The 22,534-nt window shown below is 43.3% G+C and overlaps 2 protein-coding genes across 3 annotated transcripts; both read left to right on the top strand.

The window, feature by feature from the left end:
* The first annotated feature begins 1,484 nt into the window (after nucleotides 1–1,484).
* On the top strand, nucleotides 1,485–5,825 carry LOC140315758 (desmin). Of its 2 annotated transcripts, none has more exons than XM_072393342.1 (11): nucleotides 1,485–1,797; nucleotides 1,958–2,117; nucleotides 2,270–2,419; nucleotides 2,852–2,971; nucleotides 3,058–3,153; nucleotides 3,230–3,364; nucleotides 3,474–3,584; nucleotides 3,668–3,778; nucleotides 3,908–4,032; nucleotides 4,114–5,163; nucleotides 5,443–5,825. In XM_072393342.1, exons 1-11 carry the CDS (start codon nucleotides 1,580–1,582, stop codon nucleotides 5,534–5,536), a joined length of 2,370 nt encoding a protein of 789 aa, XP_072249443.1. In that variant the 5' UTR covers nucleotides 1,485–1,579; the 3' UTR covers nucleotides 5,537–5,825. The 2 variants fall into 2 exon arrangements, with proteins under 2 accessions (XP_072249443.1, XP_072249444.1); XM_072393343.1 differs by having other exon boundaries at nucleotides 4,114–4,204; nucleotides 5,443–5,532.
* Nucleotides 5,826–11,746: 5,921 nt separating this feature from the next.
* prdm13 (PR domain containing 13) lies at nucleotides 11,747–17,083 on the top strand. The gene is made up of 4 exons (XM_072393341.1): nucleotides 11,747–11,914; nucleotides 13,253–13,384; nucleotides 13,498–13,618; nucleotides 15,575–17,083. Exons 1-4 carry the CDS (start codon nucleotides 11,747–11,749, stop codon nucleotides 17,062–17,064), a joined length of 1,911 nt encoding a protein of 636 aa, XP_072249442.1. The 3' UTR covers nucleotides 17,065–17,083.
* The last annotated feature ends 5,451 nt before the right edge of the window (nucleotides 17,084–22,534 follow it).

Below are 22,534 nucleotides of genomic sequence, written 5' to 3'. Positions count from 1 at the left end.
GTACCTTTTTATGCTGAAAACCGTCACTAATTGCAGCAACAATTTAATTTGTTAGATTAAAAAATGTATATTTGAAAAAAATGCATGAAAAAATAGTGAATATTTTACAATTAACACCACACATTACAATGACTGTATAAGTTAAATTTGTCACAGACCTGTAAGCATGTTAAAGCGTATTTTGTAATCTAATTAATAATTTCCTTTTTATCAATTTATAAAGAAAGTATACAGTAAAAAAAAACAACTGTAAAATGACAGGCTTATGTTACGGCCTCTTTCTCGAAGAAAACACATGGAAAACATTTAAATAAAAAATGTAGCCAATGGGAGAGAGGTTAATGAAATGTATGAGACCGGGCTTTCAGCAGTTAAACCAAGCCCTTGTAATTATACCAGAATAGCAAGTATCATAATGATGTGCAAGATTATTTAGCTGCAAAATGAAAAAGAGCTGCTTAGTAGAGAGATGACTGTCCACATGATTGAAAGATTCCATCTCTTCCCAAAAGTCCCATGTTGCTGCAAGATGTGAGGTCAATGGAAAGGAATATCTGCTCACTTAATCCATCAAGACAGGTATTTACAGGGAACAATAACTACAGAGGAATGTTACAAGCAGAATTTCACATTTTACTCATGCTCGAATTTGTATCATGAGACTTTTTGAACAGATTTGATCTTATCTTTTGGTGATATTCTCTGGTTTTGCATACATTTATGAAACGTGAGTTCAGCTCTTAGAAAAGGGTAAATATTGCTGTGGTTTAATATTTACAGTGAAATGCTGCTTTCTGACCCCTGGCCTGGTGACTGTTGGATGTAAATGGAGAATTGTCTGTAACAGCCTTACCACTATTATGTGGCTTCTTATCACTGTGCCATGTCATCCGTAAACTCCAGACAATTATCCCCCTTCCTTTTCATCTACCTCCTTTTCTCCCCCCTCTGAGGCAGTTAATTCCATTTTCTTTTTTCTGCACAGTCCAGTTTTAATATGTTGAAAACAGACCAGACTAATAAGTACTAATTTATGGCTCTACTGCGGCCGCAGCCTTATCAGGTCACCCTCTAGCTTCTGCTCAGCATTCAATTAAAGTCCCTCGTCCCATCAGAGCAGATCACATCAGAGCTGCACCTACTGGCAGCTGCGACTGACTGTGTCCTGCCTCCCTGAATGCCTGCTTGTCCAGTGCTAAACACTGAAATGGTGTATACACTGGAACACCTGGTAAAAGCAAGACTGATGTATGATTACAATCTGTATTCTGAGGAGACACTGATGCTATCAGCCACTTTCCCAGCCCAGCTCTGCTCCTCACAAGCTGCTGATAGATATTTAAGCAGCCTGCTTTAGTGAAGAGGTTCAAGATTCCACAGGTGTTGGCTCATGTGCTGGGCGGTCTTGTACAGAGCAGAAGCATAGCTGGCAATACAGGGTATAAAACCTGAGACTGGGTTGATAAATAGGTAGTGCAAAAGAGCGCAGCGAGGAAGCAGTAAATTGTTGTTAAGCACAAACAGGCCCAGCCTAAGATTTTCCCTTAAGACAACCAGAGAACGCACAGACACAGCTGAAATGAGTCGCAGCCCGGAGAGGATTTCATCCTATCGCCGTCACTTTGAGGACAGCAGCAGCTCAACGTACCAGGTCAGGGTGTCCAGCCCATCCCCTACAAGGAGAGAGACCCGTAATGCCTCCGTCGGCTACTCCGGTAGAGCCAGCAGCATGTGCGTGGACACAGTGGGACGAAGGAACGTCTCTGCTGCACGCAGGTCTCGCATGCCTGGAGTTGGGTAAGTGTGTGAGAATACCATAGTTGAATTAGGATTTTCTTATTTGAGAGAAAGTTCTTTCTCTACAGGTTCTATTTCAAGTCGTTTTAGAGTAACGTTTTCACTGGATGTGCATCTCGCATTGGTTAGTGGGTTGATGTGTATTGGAATATTTTCCCAGTATGAATTCAGGAGCCATGGTATGTGTTGGACCTAATGGAGAACCTGCCATAGACCTGGATGTAGCTGCAGCTGAGAACCAGGAATTTCTCAGCACCCGCACAAACGAAAGGCAGGAGATGGTTGTCCTCAATGACAGACTGGCTGTTTACATTGACAAGGTAAAACATTGTCGACACTGCAAAATAAACCATCACAAGGAGCTAAAAAACAACTTCTCCGGTATTATAGGCCATACTCTCGTCTTTATGAACTCATGCAAGGGAAGAACATTGTGGTGTTCTGTTCAAGCAATATCTTTGTGTGCTGACAGGTTCGATCACTTGAGCAGCAGAACAAGCTACTTGAAGCGGAGATTCAGGCCTACCAGAACCGATTTGAGAAGCCATCAGGTCTGCGTCTGCTTTATGAGGAACAGCTGAAGGAGCTGAAAAAGATTGCTGACCAGATGAGAGTTCAGCGGGTGAGGCAGAATTCCCCCAGTTGCATCTCTCCTCTTTCTTTCTTTCTTTTCTTTTTTTTTTTTACATTTCAGACACCCAGCAGGGTATGATGTTTTACACCTCACTGAATCATGGAAGATCTTTCCAAGCTAGGATACAAGACGTCAACTTGGTGTTTTCAGGGTTTTTTAACCTGGTAACAGGCTCATCTCTGGCAGGCAAATGGAGAGGTGCCTCAGTGTGTTTAGGTGTTGTGGAGTACAGCTGTCATCAGCTATGTTTTATGAACAGATGATTTGATAATGCATTTTCAGGCACACACACACACTTGGTCACACACAGAGGAATGAAACTGAAATGCAAAAGGGCCTGATTTACATTTTCCACACATCTTTGTGCTCACCTTCAAATCTAAGAGACAAGGATATTACTTCTGGTTTCCTGGTTTTCAGGACATTTCCCTGGCTGCTAAGGAGTCCACAGCTGCTCAACTGGAGGCAATCAAAATAAAATACCAAGAGGCAGTGGAGCTGAGAAAGAAGGCTGAGTTAGATATTGAAGCCTTCCGTCCAGTGAGTGCCATCTTATATTATCATTATCAAAACCAAATTAATAATTTGACAGGCTTAAATGGACTAAACATTTTTGTGTTTTTCAGGATGTCGACAAAGCCACCTCCTCACGCATTGTCTTGGAGAAGAAGCTGGAGCAGCTGGAAGTTGAAATTGAGTTCTTGAAACGGATCCATCAGCAGGTGGATGACATGTTAGTGTTGGAATTATGTGTTCACATTTGATTTGGATGATTTCTGAATATCTCTCCTTTTGTAGGAAATTGACGAACTCATGAAACAAATCTATGCAGCTCACGTCTCAGCTCAGAGTGCATTCACTCTCCCTGACCTGAGTGCTTCTTTGAAACAAATCCAAAATCAGTATGATGACATTGCGGCCAAAAATCTTCAGGTAAAAACAATAATACATAATAAAACTGGCAGAAAGTGAAGGTAAACAGTGAACTCCTCTGTGTTTGTCAGATTGATGTCTTTAACAATTTCATATCTTTAATCTTTAGGAAATGGATTCGTGGTATAAAAATAAGTTTGAAGATATAACCAAAAAGACGTCACGGCATGTTGATAAAGTTCGAAGCTTTAGAGAGGAACTAGCGGGTGCCAAAAAGGATGTGAGTATCCAAATTGGGATATGTAAATGATACATTTTTTTTATTAACTATGGGTGTTTATAATCGTGCTAAAATACCACCAGATCCAAAGTAAAGAACGTGACTTGGACTCCCTGAGGACCAGAAATGAAGCTCTAGAAGCCCAGATTCGAGAGATGCAAGAAAAGTACAGGAAGGAACTAGAAGAGCTGCAGGTAAATGTTAGCTCATGTTGTCTCAGGATGCACACCTGCTCACACCAAAGTCAGTCATGAATGCATTTCAGTTTCCTAAAGGCAGATAGAAGACTACCACAGTAACACATCTGTTTCATGACCTAATAGGCTCGGATTGAGTCCCTGCAGCTTGAGCTGAAATCCACCAAGGAGAAAATTGCACTGCACCTGCGTGAGTACCAGGAACTTCTGAACATCAAGATGGCTTTGGAGATTGAGATCACAACTTACAGGTAGATGAACGACAACGAGAATTTTGCCATATTTTTGAATGAACTGTAATGTAATAATAAATTTGTTGTTTCTCTCCACAGAAAATTGATTGAGGGGGAAGATCTGCGGCTTTCTGGCATGATGCAAACCTTGTCTCTTACCAGCTGTAGCATGAGCGCCATTGGTGCTGGGGTGAGCCTCAGTGGAGGAAGCATGGGCGGTGTGGGTGGAATGGGTAGCAGACTGATGGGAGCTAATGGGGGAGGTGTTGGAGGCATGGGGGGTGGTGTAGGAATTAGTGGGGACACAGTTACAGGAGGCATGGGAGCAGGTCCTGGCATTGGGGGCTTAGGTGATAGAATAGGTACTGAAGGTATCACTGACAGGAATGGTCTTGGTGGTAGCGTAGGTAGGGTGGGGATAAATGGTAGTCATGAATTGGGTGCTGGGGGTGTAGGTGTTGGATCAAGAACTGGGGGTGTGGGCACTGGTGATGCCAGTGGGGGAGTAAGTGCTGGAGTGATGAATGGTGTTGGTGCAGGTACTTTGGGTTCTGGAAGGGTTGGTCCTAGTACTGGTGTTGGAAAAGTGGGTGCTGGAGGTGTTGGGGCTGCTGCTGGAGCTTCAAGTACTGGTCCTGGAGGTTCAGGCTCTGGGCCTGGAGGTTTGAGTATGAGTACTGGTAGTTTAGGAACTGGTGCTGGTGGTGTGGGAAACTTGGGAATCAGCTCTGGAAGCATAGGTTACAGCGGTGTAAATGGTGTTGGAATGGGCACAGGTACTGACACCACAGGTATATCAAGTGGCATGGGTAGCACTGGCAATGGGTTTAGTAGAGGAAATGGTGGTGTTGATGAAGGGAAGGGTTATGGGGTTGGTGAAGGTTTAGCTGGAGATGGAAGTAAGGTCCATGGAATGGGCCCTACTGGAATGGGGGTTGGAATCAGAGGCAGTGCGGGAACTCAGGGTGCAGGTGGAGATGATTCAGGTGTTACTCTGTCAGGCCCAGGTGGAGCAGGGAAGAATGGTGAAGGGAAGGGTGGTATGGGTGGTGCCAGGATTGGATATGGATCGGATGGATATGACAGCAACCTTGAAGCCTATACAGAGCAGGCTGTGGAGCTGACGGAGAGAAGGACAGTGCTCATTAGGTAAAGGTACCATAAGGTATCTTTCCATGCTTTAAAACAGAGCTTGTTTTAACTGTCTTACACAAACTTAGAAGGTATAGCTAAACCTGACTTTGATTAAGAAGCACTGACTCAACCCATTACAACCTGATACAACATATGAGTGTACCCATGCCCATTTTTAGAGAGTGCCTCAGTCTTAAAGGGCCAGACAGTGTTACCTGCTCTGTAACAGAGTTAGAATGAGGGCAAACATACTTTGCTTGGTCAGTTAAGCTCTCTCTATTTCTTTTTCTACAGAACAGTTAAAAATGAGGATGATGTGCTGGAAATGGACCACCAAGAACAGACCTACACCATCACTGGTGCTGCAGATGACTCTGACGCCGAATGAGCAACATGAATTCCTGTGTGACTTCCTCTTTCCCCTAAACCTCCACGCCCCTCTCAGCTTTGCACTGACCAAACCCTGGATCACGGGCACTGACCTTTGCCCTTTGGTCTGGACAAGAAGACCACATATGACCCTTTGCTACAGACTGAAACCTTCAAATCATAAGGTTTAAGGATGACTCAGTAGAAACACTCAATATGCTCTTTAAACTTTTGTGTGCCCCCCCCCCCCCCCCCCCCCCCCCATACCCTTTTTTCTATTTGCCACAAATAAAGCTATCAGCATTCAACTACCTTTTCTTTCAGTTTATGTCTTTCTGTGGGGTTTTGTTTGATGACAGAGAATGCTATTCAATCCTATTTTCATGGTGATGAAAGTATATTTTTGTCAAGCTGAAAGAGATGTTCCTTTGGCCTAAAAACAAGTGAAAAAAGAGAGGGAGTGGTGAGCAAACAGCTAAACAGAGAGACAGAGCCAGAGACACCTGAGGGTCAAAGCATTCGCCCTGGCACTTCCTAAGGGGCAGAGGAATCAATCAGTCAAATACCGTACTGCAACAAAGTGACGGCTTACAGCCGTTTCATGTCCTCATTCCATCCACATCTACACCTTTTTCTTCTGCTGCTGATTGGGAAGGATTGGATCTAGTCTGCAGATGCCAAACACACTTAGTGTCCTGCTCGGGGCAGAGTGTTGGAAAATGCAACGCGCCAAGCCTTGGAAGCAGGACTAGTACTATTACAAAAAAGATTACAGTGCTTTTGTTATTATAAATGGACACATGAACAAAAAAGGGAAAACCTGATTTTTTATTCCACAATAACTTTTATATATATAAAAAAATGGAACTTAATTGGAACTCTGAGCCTTCCTATTTTTATTCATGTTTATCTACTTTAATGCCCGCTGCTTTAAACCACTATTTCAAAAATCTTTAAACTGCTATGAAATCATCCTATTCAAATAAGCGTCACATCAAGTAACAATAGAAAAGCAAAATTAAGGAAAAAATAGGAAAACAAGAAATTCAAATCCAACTCGCATGTCTTACATCAGTATGTAAACATTGTGAAATTGTCAGATTGTTATGCCTAGACTTAATTTTAAAGTAATCAATAATTCTTTCGGGCATTATTTCCACAACATAATCCCAGCCGAACCCTGAGTACACAATTAGTTTGAACCCAGAACTGTCAGTCTCAGATATAATGAAGGGCCGCGGGATGATCGTGGTTTTAGATTAAATTTGGGGGGCAGCGGATTGTTACACTACAGCCGACCCGAAGGATGAGTAAATAAGAATCTACTTTCAGGTTTAAGTTCAGGGGTGTCGAATTCCACTTCTCTGTTATGTAATTAGCTATATAATTAACGGACAAAAGAGTCTGTGCGTGTGTGTAGGGATGTGTGTGCGTGTGTGTGTGTGGAACGCGGAGCTCTCCATGGTGCTTCGTATTAAAACTGGCGCTGTCGAAAAGGACACTGTGGTCTTAAAATTAGCCCGAGAAAAGCGACTTCCTCTTTACTTCCTACATAAAGCTGCGTTCACTGACACAAACACCGATGCAGGAAAATGTACTCTTAAAAATAAAAATTTTCAGATTTTCAAACGGGACACAACTTGAAAACAGGCACCGCAAATGATTAAAAAAACAACAACAACAAAAAACATGTTCCTTTTCATACGACCGTCATCAGTGCAATGCGACGGATTTTGTCTTTATTATCTTACAAAAGCTAATTAAAGGAGAGATAATGAAACACACATGGGCTGGCTGTTACAACAGGAATACCCACGGCATCGGCTAAAATAAATTCTCATCATATTCAACCACGCAGGGAAGTCAAAGCTGCATGTCTTAGAACGTGCTCTTTGCCATTGCTCACAATTTAGGTTTGCAGAAACAGCCCACGTTTCTAACTAGGTCAGTAACCTTCATCCTGTGAGAAAAAAAAAGACAAAAAAACGCCGTTTTAGTCTGAGTCGAGAGAATAACCACCAAAAAGGGCAAAAGTTGCGACTTTCTTTGAAACCTGCGATTTTTCTGTCACTTTGTGCACATGCTTTGGGTGGCTAAATCCCAATTAGGGTCGGCTGACACGCTGCTCCATTCACTCGGAGCCCTGTCTGCATACATTTGCCTAGGAATTAACTCCTCAAATACTCAAATAGATCTCCTGCTAAATGCGTCGGACAGCAGAGAGAATCGACCTGAGTGACACTTTCTTTCTGAGGCGCTCGAGTGAGAAAAGGTATGAATTTATAAGGTACACCGAAACATATCAATTCACGCCAACTTCACACGCCTTTATCCGCGTCTCCTCATGCGAGAGGAGGCGAGTTTAAGTGAGGAAAAATGTGGCCTGAAAAAGCCCGGCGCAGAAAACTTTGTTGAGGCTTTGAATACCAAAACGGTGCAGCCCACATTTCGGGGGGAGAGGGGAGAAGGCATTCTGAATGAAATCACGCATGAACAGCGCTGAATCAAGTGCCGTTTATTCGGCTTCTCTCTAATGCGATTTTGAATATTAGTCTGGCTTAAAACCCCAATCATGTCATCTGGTGGGAGTCCCATACAAGCATAATTACTATTCAAACTCGCTGCTAATGTCCCACCCGCATCCAGGCAGCTGGTCATGGTGCAGCTTGCTTCTTTCCCCAAGGTTTCTGAGAAAGTGAAACACCTCACATATGAACGGTTGTGGTTTTTCATCTGGGAAAACAAACAAACAAGCAAAAAAGAAAAAGACAAAGGGGGCAAAAGAAGCTCTCCCCCCCTTCCTCCTTCTTTTGTCTTTCGTCTTTTAAAGAGCAGACAGGTCTGAAGGGGATAAGCTTTGATTCCTTCAGACCGGACAACAAAAAGCTCCACGATTTAGGTTTTCTCCTTTTTTTATATAGATTGAAAAGAAGTGTGACCGGATAAATGTGAGAGCTCGATGTGGACTTACATGAGGGGGAATAAATGGATTCAGACAAACACCATTTCATTTTTCTTTGCAACGTGGGAATCTGTGCGAAAAAGGCCTCATTGCTAACTGGGACAATGATCTGGCTTCCCTGAATAGACCAAAAGAAAGTTTATGGGTCGACATAAAAAATGCGTTTTCTTCTGAACTCAGAGGGGTCCTAAATGGTAGGCCATTGAAACCAAACCAGGAGAGGTGGCGGTGAACCTTTGGCACCCCTGAAGTATAGCCCATGTCAAGGACCATGAATGGGGATCCCTGGTGGGGCATTGCTCCCTGTATTTACCGCATTGCTTCGCAGACAGGTTGTTCCTCTATATTCATGGCTCATTAATGGCCAACCAGTTAAATCAGAGAGCCCCATCGTTTAGACATTTAAAATCCCCCAAAAGGAAGCTGGCAAGAGCCGGTAGAACTCCCCATAAAAACGTCTTCCTCCTTGCAAGCTCCGATTCTTCTCAGGTCGTTATTTAAGTTCATTAAAGAGATGGAGTTCATTTCAAGAAAAGCGCGCTGGCGGAATGCTGTTGATTGACTCCACAATATTGTTCCAGAATAAAGATCCAACCACGTAATTAATGTATTTTTTTCTCACTCTTAAAAAAAAGAAAAGGGATGCGGATGAACAATTTCGCCGCAGTCAGGCCATTTAAATTCATTTAATTTTCCATCCCATTTGCTCCCAACACTACCTTTAGTCTGATAACCGAGCCTTTTGACTGGACTTTGGGCCTTCAGTGCGCACAGTAACTTCTCCGCAAACAGAAAGGAAACGTCCTCGCCTCTCTTTTTTTCTTCTACCCCCCGCCCCCTCCAAGAATAATTCGTTTCACTGTGAAGAATCGCGGGGACTTGAAAGTATCGCGCTGGGGTGTGTGGGATGGGAACCAGTCGCGAATGGCGAGGCGTTAATAAATAGCCCCTCGCGCAGCCGGGCGCAAACATTGCGCTCTATTGATGAGATTGTTCGCGTGTCGTTTGGACTGTTTGAGAGAGCGCGGCGAGGAGAAAAGAGACACAGAGGGACGTTAATGTGTAGCATAGCCCTCCAGTTGATGTCTTCAGTTTTTTTTTCATTTGGATAATTTCAAATCATCTTATAAGAATCAATGCATTTATCTGATTTAAACGGTGGGTTTGTTCGCTTTAGGTTTTTCTTTAGGCTCAGTTATTCACGATCCATTTTTAAGAAAACTACCACTTGACCCACAAAACCATCCTCTCCTATTTTTATGTACCCAAGCCATCCTTTCCAGGAGATTGTTGTTTACAACTTAAGCTACGATGCATGCTTCTCATTCAGAATCAGAGAAAATAAGTGAGAGGTCACGGTGGAAGGGTCAGGGGTCAACATGGTCACGGTCTGGACTGATCGCCCACAGGTTCTTGTTCGTCCTTTCTGCTCCTGCTCAGACTCATCACGGCAGTAACCACAAGACAAACTGCTGCGCCATACACTTATTTAATGTATTCACACTTTTAAGATGTGTAGATTTTGGAGGCTCTGCTGTCAGTAGAATCTGGTATCTGAACGCTATCTGAAGGGTTTAACAGTTGCCCTGTTGGCACAAATCCAAGATCTTTTTTTTTTTATTCTTAAGCCAATTGGAACGACTTCTGCCAATGACTGGTGGTATTATTCCATGAAATCTTTATATCACTATTTTATGGGTTAAACAGGGGTTAAATAATTTCACTGTAAAGGAAAAGTTGACATACCGTCAGTCAGAAGATGATCACCAGCATGCGGAGCTGCCTTCATGAGCAAACTTTTTAAGTTACATGCGTTTTCGCAGAGCAGCCATGCTGTTTAGGCTGATTATTGTGTGTGTATGTGTGTGTGTGTATGTGGGGGGGGGGGGGGGGGGGGGGGGGGGGTGTCTCTCTATTTTTTAGGCTAATTGCAAAACCAATCGATCATTCAACCAACTAAATCAGTCAATCGAGCCATTAAAGTCAGAAACCCTAATAATGAGCGGATGAATAACATTGCGTAATTTGACCAGAGACTTAAAGCAGCCGCATTGTACTGACATTTCATTATAAGCTCATGTCACCTGCCTCATATTAGTGTTTATTATGAAAAAAAAAGTGGACATTTTTAAGGACGAATTTTAAAACACAATCATGAGTTAGATGATTTTAATTCATGCTGAGGCCGAATTATACAATTACAGATCAGCCTCATCAGCCTGGTGTTTGAGTGTCTTTCTACAATAACACTGCAGAATAAAACTGTTAAAGTATTGCAAGACGGGACAAGAAAACCACAAGTGTGCGCGTGTGTGCGTGCGTGCGCACACTTTGGGAAGATGTTATTTTCGCGTCGTGTCTCTCCTCCTGCTGGTGGTTCTCCCTTTTCAGTACCTGCCTGATCTCAACCCGGCACACGCCGAGAGTCAATAGAAGTTAACAAGTCCTCTAAACTTTCCTGCTCCTTTTGTTAATCTAAGGACAAAAAGGAGGAGGCAGAGCGAAGCCCTTTGAAGTACGCAGAGCCTTGAGAATGCCGGCCAAGTAGATTTAAAGTAGCCGCTGATTTTCAAAAACCTGCCTTGAAAGGGAAGAATGGAGAGGGGTGAGGATTTATGGAGAAATTATACAGTGGATTTGTCAGTTAAAATATCGGAACTGTCTAGAGGACAAAGCCACATGCTGAGGATTAATGGCTGCTCTGGACCTTTGATTCCGCACTCTCTTTTCTCTGGCCTTGACAAATTGGATTTCGGGGATGGGAAGGTCGCCTGGCCCTTTGTGTCTCTTGACCGTTTTCGAGCAATTCATTATGCGGCGGAGTGAGGGAAAGTCTCCATGTGACCAGGCCGGCCCGTTTTCCCTCTCTGCACAGCTGCTGGGAGAGCCCAACTCTCTCACACTCACCAACACACACACAAACACACACACCTCACTGCTGCTCCGAACTCAGGAGCGCGCCCCCCCCCACACACTCACACACTTGCATCCTCAGATAGAGGTCGGTGTGTGTGTGTGTGGAAGGGGGTGTGGTGGTGGTGGTGTGTGTGTGTGTGTGTGTGTGTGTGTGTGTGTGGGGGGGGGGGGGGGGGGGGGGTCTACCTTACCCTTACCCTTCTCCATCACTACAAAAGCCGGAGAGCATAACACCGCCGCGTCACTTTGAGGGCGGATATCGGCTTGTCCTCATCCTCTTCTCCTATCTTCTTTCTCCTCCTCTTCCTCCTTCCCTGTACGATCACTCACCATCGGTTTCCATCAGGCTTCATGGTTCTGATCTCACCCCACGCCATGCAAGCCACCCGGGCGTCCACCACCGTCAGTGTGTTTGCGGACTGCAGCATCCCGGCCGGACTCAGGATAGGACCGGTACCTGGCATCTTCAAACTGGGGAAGTACGTGTCGGACCGTAAGGAAGTTGGACCTAAGAAAAAGGTAAGCTTGAAATATTGAAGAAGGAGGGGGTGGAAAAAACTTTTTCTTTAAGTTATGGCTGTAAAAGACTGTTTTATTAGAGAAGTTAAGGGTTTGTTTCAAGTTAATAACCTGCTTAATTATTAACGAGATAGCATGCATTTATTAGGAATGTCATCATTTCATGGATTTTTTTTCGCTTTATTTCATAAAGTTTTCTAAATCAAAATGTATTTTTCATGTTAAAATATGTCATTTTAATATGTAAATAGAAATGAAAAAAGCAAGATTTCTAACAACAAAAAGAGGTTCGATTTGAGTTTTTGGAAACTAAACTGTCAAACGTCATTGGGTACAGAGTAATTAATTGGTTTGGCCTGTCAGGTTAGAAATAATTGAGCTCTATTAGTGGCCGACTTGTCAGTCTGTGCTTCTACTTAACCGGCCTAATGGGCAACCCAAGTCCGCTGCGTGGGACTGCGCGCCCCAGCCACCTCACATTTCCCTGCCCGGCGGCCCTGTTATCCCGATGAGCCGTTTAATGTTAATGTAATCCGGCCACAGAAAGATGCTTGTGAAATCTGGGCCTCGGCCCAGGGGCCACGGAAAAATATTGACAGCAGGAAAAGTGATAAAAACAAACAGAATCCGTGTAATTTGGCCACTTTTTTTCGGTTTAACTGCAAGGTTGTGGTGAATGTGTGAACCTCGGGGTGGCAAAGGTTCAAAAATTAATTCATTCATACAAGAAATTTTGATTAACAATCATTATAAAGTCAAATTCAACTAGTAAACATTTTCTTTTTACAGGAAAAAAGTGAACAATTTGCGGATGTGCAGCCTGTTGTTGCAGAAGCTGTCAGCGGTTGTGATTGATGCGTCTAAATGCGTGGCCCCGGGCTGCGGGGGGATCATCAGGTGCAATCTCTGTGTCAAATGTCACGCTTCGAGCTTTAATGTCCTCGAACAGTTTAGAAACGCTCTGACACTCCTCAAATTCGTTTCCCATATCAACTCAATTAGACCCGTGTGCCATTATCTTTATCAGCAGAGCGGATAAGGACGCGTTAAGCGCGCTGCGGTCATGCGGCGGCCGCAACACCTCCGCTTCAAACAGGCAGTCATGTGGGGAGCGTTATTGGTATAATAGTTAAACAAAATATAATTAAACGAATAAATATATTCAAATGATACTCTGCATAAAAGGAGGCTTAAATCTAAAGTTGCTTTGAGCTCGGCGGTCAGCCAGTTGTGCTGGTTGCGTCTTTCATTTAGGCTCACTCTGTGTGCGTGTGTTCGTTTGTCCGTCGGGCCTTTAGTGCTCAGGTCTCTCATGATCACGTTTCCTTTCTGGATCAGATCCGCTTGGTACGTGGGGAGTTCGTGGACGAGTCCGGCTGTCTCGTGCCAGACTGGATCGGATTCATCCGCGCTGCAAGGAACAGCCAAGAGCAAAATTTAGAGGCTGTGTCGGACTTACCGGGCGGACAGGTGAATTTTCACCCCAGTTACATCACACTTTGATGTCGATATGAAATTATTCTTTCATTTTTACTTGGACATTTCCGTTGACGTATTTTTCCCCCTCCTTTTTCCAATTGGAGATTTTCTACCGCGTGCTGAGAGAAATCCCCGCTGGAGAGGAGCTCAGCGTCTGGTACTCCAACGCTCTGGCCCAGTGGTACGACATCCCGACCACGGCCACTCCCACGCACGACGAGAAAGGTAAATCAAACTGCTAATCATAGTAAAAGGGGGAGAGTTTGTCTTTTAACGCACGTGGGAGAAACAATGGTGGGGTAAATGATGTGAAGTTTCATTAGATTTCGATTGATAGCATAATAATAATTATTATTATTATTGTTGTTTTTATCGGGGACTGCTTTTCTCTCCTCACTTCTGATGATATACTCAGATTATTTTCTTTCCATGTGATGCAACAAATAGCTTTACAGAGCGCACTGAAAGCCTGACATGTGGAAGGACCCATCACAAACGACTGCTAATAAGTTCTTTTTTTGCCCAGAAATAGAAATCCAACGAATGTCGTTTTTCCCACCTCAGCCACATCTTTTTTTTAAAGTCATTATTTTATCCACTGAGGAAAATACAGTATTTTCGTTAATAAAATCAAATGTGCTTATTTTTTCAAGCAAAAGGACGAAGGAATTTACTTGAATTAGATTGATTGAAAGTGCCGTCTTCAACGAGCTGCTGTGTACGGATGAGACAGATCATTGTGCAGCAGCTCACAAAAAAAAAAGGAAAGTATCAAGATGAAATGAGTCAAATTGGCAAAAAAGAAACATAGAGCTCAGTTAATGCAGGAAGCTCAACCTCAATATCAATTGAAATATTATCTAATGGGATTACTCGTTTGTCATCAGTCTGTGTTTTTTACTTTTAAGCCATTTGTTTGGATTAGTCATAATAATTCAGGGTTTGCGCTTGGGGATTAATATCTAATCTTGGTAAAACAGCAGCTCAGCAGACACTAATCCGATTAAAGGGCAGAATTATCAACAGATATTTTGTGAAAAAAGAAATCAAATCCCTCAATGGACAATGTTTTGGATTATAGATATTTATCCGAACTGGAAGGGCCTCTTAACTAATTTGTGCAAACAAAACGGCAAAGCTTGATACGACATCAGCGGAGGCAAAAACATTGCGACAAAATAATTGCGGTGCTTGAATCATAGAACAAAACAGCAATTAAAAGCAGAAATCGACTCGACGAGCGCAGAAGAAGAGGCTGACGATTCACTCGCGAGATGGAGGTTAACGAATGTCACCATGTCATTAATATTCATGTATTCAAAAGCAAATAATTAGAAAACAAGTGCTTCACGGTGAATTAGGTGGGTGCGTTAAGGTATTGTGGCCTAATGAATGCTAACTTTTATGTGGGGTGTATATTGCCCTGATTCTCCGGCCCAACACACCGCGCGCTCTCCTGGACATACGCTCTCTCCCATTATTAGGCGTCAACAGATGGGCCGGCGCCATTGTTTCCGGGGACTTGCGATTTCAAGCAACAGCTGCTGTCACTTCCACGGGAAAGAGCACAGAGAGGGAAAAGGCCGCACTCAATGCATTGGCTTCGGAGCGCCAGATTGGGCAGGGCGTTTGCCCATTTGATGGTGATCAGAAACAATGGCCTGTATGAGGATTACAAAATCATTACATCTATATTATCCTCAGAGTGCTCGTCTGGGGGTCGTTAAGATGGCTCCCTGTGTCTGTTACCATTTGGCACCAGATATTATAGACGGGATCTGGTCTGTTGTACCTGACAGTAACTTCACGGTGATGCACAGCAGTGGCTGAGAAAAAAATCATTTCCATAGAGGCATCAGTTCCATAATGCAATGTTTTAAAATGGACCGTTTATCGGTTATCATTCGCTGAAAATACTGAAAAGTTTTGTATTTTATTTCAAAAGAAAGTCTGTTCATCTCACTGGCTCGTGTTTGAACTGTGTGTGTGTGTGTGTGTGTTGGGAGGTCTATGAAGCTCTATGAAGGCGCTCACAGATCTTTTTTCTACAGGTTACTAAACCTGTTAGTTGAGTTTTACGCAATGACTTTTACGCAAAGAAATAAAATAAATCTCGACGTTGTGACGTGTGATTTAACGATACACGTTAATCTCATTATTCATTTCACCATGTCTCTGCAGGTGAGGAGCGTTACATCTGCTGGTACTGCTGGAGAATATTCAAATACCCAAACACACTTAAGGCCCACGTCCACTTCCACTGCGCTCTGAGCAACGGGCGGGGGTTTGTGAGCAGCGAGCAGGTCAGAGGCACGGAGACCTTCAACAGGTCACCAAAATCTGGAGACATCCCCAACACCTCTACCTCACCAAGGAGCGGTCACAGTACCTCCTCCATCTCAGAATCTGGCAGGCGGCCGGTGTCCTCCTCCCCTTTTCTAAACAAAACCGGACTGTTAAAGAAAAACAGCTCAGAGGAGCAGGACAGGGCTCTAGACATGAGCGTTCCCTCAGCCAGAAATCAGGGACACCTCTTCGGTTTGGGCACCACATCCTCGGTGCTGTGCAACATGGGCTTCCATCCGGGCGTGCGCTCTGCCTTCAAACCCACCGGCGTCACCAAAGTCCCGGGCACGGACGCTTCCAGGGAGGAATCCAGTGGGAAGCAGAGCGGCCTCGGGTTCAGCAAACTCATCGGGAACATGAAACCGATCCGCCACTTAGGCGAGGGCCTAAACGGGGGAGGGAGTCACCCTCCGAAGTGCCCACCTGCGATCATGGACTCCACATCTCCGATGGTACCGTGCACAAACGCTATCCGGGGTTTCCCGCTGCTGTCTCACATGGAGGAAACCTCGGCTTTTAAGCACGTAGAGAGCCGGATGCACTCCGGTCTGTCTCCGTCCCGTTACCCCCAAATGCCCCCTGGACTCCATTTTGAAAGGTTATCTCTCCCTCACTTTGACGGTGTTAAGACTTACAGTGGAGACTGTAATATCCCGCTGATGCCCTTCACTGTCTACAACGGGGAGCTTTTGTATAGCTCACCCTACTACCCTTTGAAATTCCACTTCAGCAACCTCCTCAAATACCCAGAGTCCATGTCCTACTTTGGCGCGCCCTCGCTCAGCCAGGACCTGGGCTCAATCACAAACATTGACCGGGAGATCGCCATGCACACGCAACAGCTGTCTGAGATCGCTGCGGAGAAGAACCGGACGCGTTTGGACTCCATGCCCGCCGGAAGCACCAGCAACAGCGGGTCCGGTAAACCCAAAAAGGGGCACCTGTGTCTGTACTGTGGCAAGCTGTACTCGCGGAAATACGGCCTGAAAATCCACATGAGGACTCACACAGGTTACAAGCCGCTCAAGTGCAAGGTGTGCTTCAGGCCCTTCGGAGACCCCAGTAATCTAAACAAACACATCCGGCTCCACGCAGAGGGAAACACGCCGTACAGGTGCGACTTCTGCGGAAAGGTGCTGGTGCGGAGACGGGATCTGGAGCGGCACGTCAAGTCCAGACACCCCGGACAGACGGTCAAGAAGCTGGAGGACAAGCCGGGCGGCCTGTTTGAGGACGCGGAGCAAAAGAGCGACAATGACAGTGAGGTGGACGTGTGCTTCACCGACGATCAGAGCGACCACGAGTCGAGCAAAAACAACGACTGAGCTGTTGTCGTGCCCGCACAGACACAGTGTACACTTTCAGACTCATGTGAAGTCTTGCCATTTGTTTTTGTGTGTCGTTTTTAGACTTTCACCCAAAGGCGTCTGAACACACTTTCAAAGTGGAGACAGAACCAATCATTTACAGATGAAAGTTTGCTCCAAGCGATTTTTTTTCTTATTTTGAAAAAAAAGAAAATACGACATCAAATGTGGACGACGACAATTTCGCTTCAGTAGATCCATTGAAGGCAAACAAAAGTAAAATAAAAAGTCTGGCTGGTGTAACAGACATTTTTTTCGTTCGTGTCAAATTCAAAGCATCATAATCACCTTCTTATTTGTATGCTAGAGGAGAAATGAAACTAAAACAATGGAGACAAAAGCTGTCATATGAGAACACGAGATTTGACTTTGAGATATTGTTTGCAGTGGAAACAAAACACGAGCATCTTTGCAACATGTATCCTCTCGAGAAAGCATTTATGGGATTTGTAAAAGCTACTTAACAAACGAACAAACAAAAAAATGTGTAAAAAAAGATCCTAAAAGAAAAAAAAGCAGAGACAGAAAACTACATTCCTTCAGACGAATAATTCTGGGAAATTACGAGCTTCTTCTGCATCCTTTTTTTTCGCTTGTGAATAATATCCCACCATTCCCTTTTTTAACTGTCAGTTGCACTTTAAAGAACAGCAATGGGCATTTAATCTCCACCGAATAGCTGCAAAAATGATGACTCTCGCGGACCCCCCCCCCCCCCCCCCCCCCCCCACACACACACACACACACACACACTTCACTGAACAAGGCGCCGTACTTAAATTTGCACTTTCTTGCCGAGGCGAGCTGTTCGTCAGGAAGCAGCTTCCAGTTTATTTAAGGAATTATTAGCAGAGAAAGAAAAAATGTATTGACTGCAGTTATAGCCTATGTAAAAAGAACTGTACAGTATGATATCTCACATTTCAGTGGATAAGTGACGTATACGTGTGTTTATAACTGATGTTGTCCGAGAGGACAATATTCCACCCTGTCAATTAAATTGTTGTTTCTTTTTTTTCTTTTTAATAAATTTAATTTAAAAGATAGAAACTTTGTTTGGAGGTGTTCTTTATATAATCCAGTGGTGACAAGCTCCAACTCCGAGACACAGATATCATGAAATGTCACGTTTTTGTTTTCTTTATTGCCTGCAGAAGTTCAAACTGGGTGTGAAATCCCCCCAAATCCTCCACAAATCCAGCGACCTGTTGCCTTTTTATTGGCAGATGCCATAAGACGTCCCGATGCTTCAACACACCGTTTCTTCCTTTTTATTTTTTTTAATACCACTTGAAAATACCAGTTGTATTACCACTTCGTTGTTTAATTGAGATGTGGACGAGTCTTAAGGGATTTTGCTCAAGAAGCGGAAGGATTCGGATCCTGTTGCAGTGAACGTGATGGCACCAAACTGCACCATTCCATGTCAAAGGCCCGGAATAAATAAATACAAATCAAACAGAATGTGCGAACCTCTGGCACACTGTTTCATCTTTATGAGAAACACGTACAGCCGCCTGATAAAAGGAGGCGTGAAACCATCGCACAACATTTTCAAATGTAGAAATACAGTAAAGTCTCAAAGTCGAGAAGAAAAACATGCTTATGCCACACATCTCATTTAACAGTACATATAAAATAGAAACGAATATTTATATGTGTATTTATTTATTCAATGTGGGTTTTTATGATCGATAATAAAACGGATGCAGATTTTTATTTTTATTTTTTAAATCATTGTCAGAATCATCACCTGAAAAGCATCAGAGCGGCAGATAAGACGATTTGGAGTTCTGCACAAAAAGCAAAACTCCTGAGATTTTTTTTCTTCCCAGCACAGTCAAAAATATCAATACAGAAATTCCGAGTCTGCAGGAATGATTTTTCTTCTTTTGCATTTTTCCGCAAATATTTGCAGTTTTGTTTTTATCATTAAAGACAGGACCTTTCCAAAGAGCTGGGTGGGATGGGATGGATACTGGAATGCTTTCCTCCTATATACTGACAAGTCAAACCTCCTGTGCTGCACAATTACAATCACGTAGCTACAAGCCCAAAATCTTTGTTTTGCACGCAGCTTCCCTGTACCAGGATGTTGCAATGTGACCCAGACCTGCAAGAAAATAATAAATAATAAGATCTGACGTCCAGCAGCGCAAAGGGGCTTGCAGTCTAATTTGGCGAAGGGTGATGACCGCCTCATCTCTTCAAGATTCAAAGGCGGGTGTGACCTTCAGCCCGCGTTCAATAAAAGAAAGAAAGAGTGTTCAAACTTCTGTCCCTTCCTCCTCCGATGCTTCATGCATGAGGCATGTTTGTTTCCGTTCTCGCTTCTGACTTTTGTTTTACACGTGAGGAGATTTTATTAATCTAACATCTGTATGATCTACATCTGTATCATTTACACAACACCTGTTTGTTCTATACCCAACACTGATGCAACATATGAAGAAACAATAAATTGTAATTTCTTCCAAAGACCAGATGAGAAAAATAAAAGAAACTGCTGTAAAGAAAATCCTGACTTGACCATATGCTTAAATTCAAAATACAGACGTGATCACACATGTGAAAGCAAGATAATCTATCTGAGGTACTGAGGGTCTTTATCTGGTGGGTTTTGCAGCCAAAAGAATCGACAAATATTTTGCATTATTTAGAGATCTGTTTGACTTTTATTTAGAGATCCTAACATTCTTAAGAAAGAATTCTTATTTTCAGAGCACACATAACTTGGGTGCATTTTAATGATTTCTAGAGCAAGTTATGTAATTAATTTCTTCATGAAACCTTATATGAAGTAATTACTGAGGACAGCACTGTTGCCTCTCAATAAGAAGGCTCCTCGATTAGTCCTTTGTGGCACCTACACCCTGTGCCTGGGTAGGGTTCCTCCTGCTGCTCCAGTTTACTCCACAGACACGTATTTTAGGTCAACTGGGGGTTCTAAGTGTGAGTGTGTATGGTTGCTGTGCCTGTCCAGGGTGTACCCTGCCCCGCACAATGATGGCTGATAGGACTGAACAGGATGAAACAGGTATAGAAGGATAAATGTGCCTGTCACGTGTACTGGCAACTTCATTATGAGGTCACAGATAATGGCATGTTGTGATTTTTAAAGGCTGATGTAGGCGCGGCATGAAATGCTTTCGTACCCCAGAAAGTGTTGCAATTGTACAATTTTTGGAGGCTTTTGAGAAATTATTACATGTTAGGAGTGAGACTCTACTGGAAAATAATGAGAACCTACAACAGGGCCACAACTCATACCAACAACTTCACTTACTCCTCAGCGAATATTCCACCGAGTCAGAGGTAGATTTGAGCCACAGCTGTTGAAAAAAGCACAGAAAACATGTTTCAGTGAATTGATACTTTACTATGCAGATGAATAGTTTATTGTTCACGTCCTTAATCCAGCAAAGCTCAGTTAAAAACACCTCTAAATAATCCAATATCCTGCACACACATTTATCAGAGTGTTGAAAAACTGAGAGATTATTGTTTAACAAGGAGACAATCTTAAAATGAATCCATCTCCAAGGTGTAGGTGGACAGTTAATATGAGGGGTGTGTGAAAACTAATGTTAACAAACCAGCCAAGAAAAAATGTGTTACTATGACAACTTTATGGTTGTTGCCTCTCCCCTTTGCACTACTTTCTGCTGCCATCTGTTCTAAGTAATTCATCAGCCTCAGAATATATATGATGAAACATTACTTACAGCTTCTCACTGAATTTTAAAGACTGATACCCCACACTAGGCTCTACAGAAAGAGATTATTCTAATACAGCCCATTACATGTAGTGATACTATGAACTATTGCTGCCGGGATCACTATTTAGAAAACTTTTAGGGTAGACTACGTGCACATTGTACCATCATTGTAACCATTTGTGGCTTACTTGAGCAGTAACAACACTGTGAGTGCTTACAACAGAGTAACAAGGGGACAAAAATCCAACACTGTGGTCCTCCATATCAGCGAGTGCAGCCACAACTCCAGCAGGGTCTGTGAAGCTGCAGTTGAACTGAATGAAGGCTTTGACACTCTTTCAGAAGAATGTGGCTCTTTTCCATTCAGTTAACTTCAGCTTAAAGTGCAGCACTGCTTGACAGCCTCAGATGGTGAAGATGCAACCGAACAGAGAGGCATCACCTTTGACTTTTTACTGGTAACAAGTTTCTGGATAGTCGGGGAAAGAATGTAATTGTTAACTATCATGTTATAATTTTTTTTAGGGGGTGGTGAGCAACGTTTTTCCAACAGGGGAGTTTAGTGATTGCTTGCACCAGTTTGCTCATTTACAAGGAGTTCTGTTTAAATACAGGTGGCACCTTGCAGTTGACTGTAATGAGATCTTGGTCTGATTAAATCTCTCCCCTCAGCATATTCTCAGTTTTTGACAAAAAGAACAAGTTTGTGCAGCGCGCTGGCTGCAAATGAGAGCAGTCATCAGAATGTTTAGCAAACATGCATTCTCATTGTAACTGACCACAAATGCTCACTACTAAGTCAGCCCACATCATTGTAAGTTACCGCCAAATGTTTTCACTCTCAGCAGGGCTGAGACTTAAAAGTGTCCGAGCTGAGAGTCCCTTTATGTGTTTATGTTCCTCCTCAATGTTCAGCGCCCGGGCCTCTCGGTTGTGGGAGCCACCATCAGTCTGGACCTGATCCAGATGCAGTTCGCTCTCTCACACTACAACACCCTGCTCACTCATCCCCTCCCACCAGCGTTTTCAATCAATTAGTGCCGTTCATTAATGGGAACATTGGAAGGGGGAAAAAAGAGTTTATTGAGGGAGTTAGACTCCCAGCCTAAAGCATGATCCAAAACCAAACTTCACCGGCAGGATAACCACCACATTGGGGCCAACTTGTCTCCAGGCTACAATTTGGTTACTTCTAAAGCCTGGTGCGGGTATCCTTGATGACAGGAATCCTTTTCAACTACTTGCCTCCACTGACCAAAGAGTCGTTGAGAAATGATAAAGTTAATGGTTATTTCAGCTTTACGTTTGGGTTCTAAACAACTAAATATGCTATACAGTGCATCGACGAGGACAGCACAAAGTCTCCGCTTGCCTGAATGTTTTTCAAGAAATCAGTGTGAAATGATTATATGGTCATCACATCATCCTATGTTGAGGCAGCCTACAAGATATTCTTTCAAAGCAAAAGGCTGAATATGAAGCTATTCTAAACCAAGCAGTAATTATCATACATAATTCAATCAATAGATCTTGGCATGTGCCGTGAAAAAAAAGGAAAAAGAAATATGATTTCAGCAAGGACACAACAACTGAAATACTGAGAAAAGAAAGAAGGGAATGTAGGATTTGATATGATTATATATTAATGAGGAACAGGGTAATGTTGGGTCATGGATGTTGTGCCATTTATTCAGCCCTTCATTCACGCT

Source organism: Leuresthes tenuis, unplaced genomic scaffold (assembly GCF_036924035.1).
Source record: "Leuresthes tenuis unplaced genomic scaffold, fLeuTen1.0.hap1 SCAF_10, whole genome shotgun sequence".
NCBI lineage: Eukaryota > Metazoa > Chordata > Actinopteri > Atheriniformes > Atherinopsidae > Leuresthes > Leuresthes tenuis.
The sequence above is the reverse complement of the archived record's forward strand: the minus strand, read 5'-3'. Positions and strand labels throughout refer to the sequence as shown.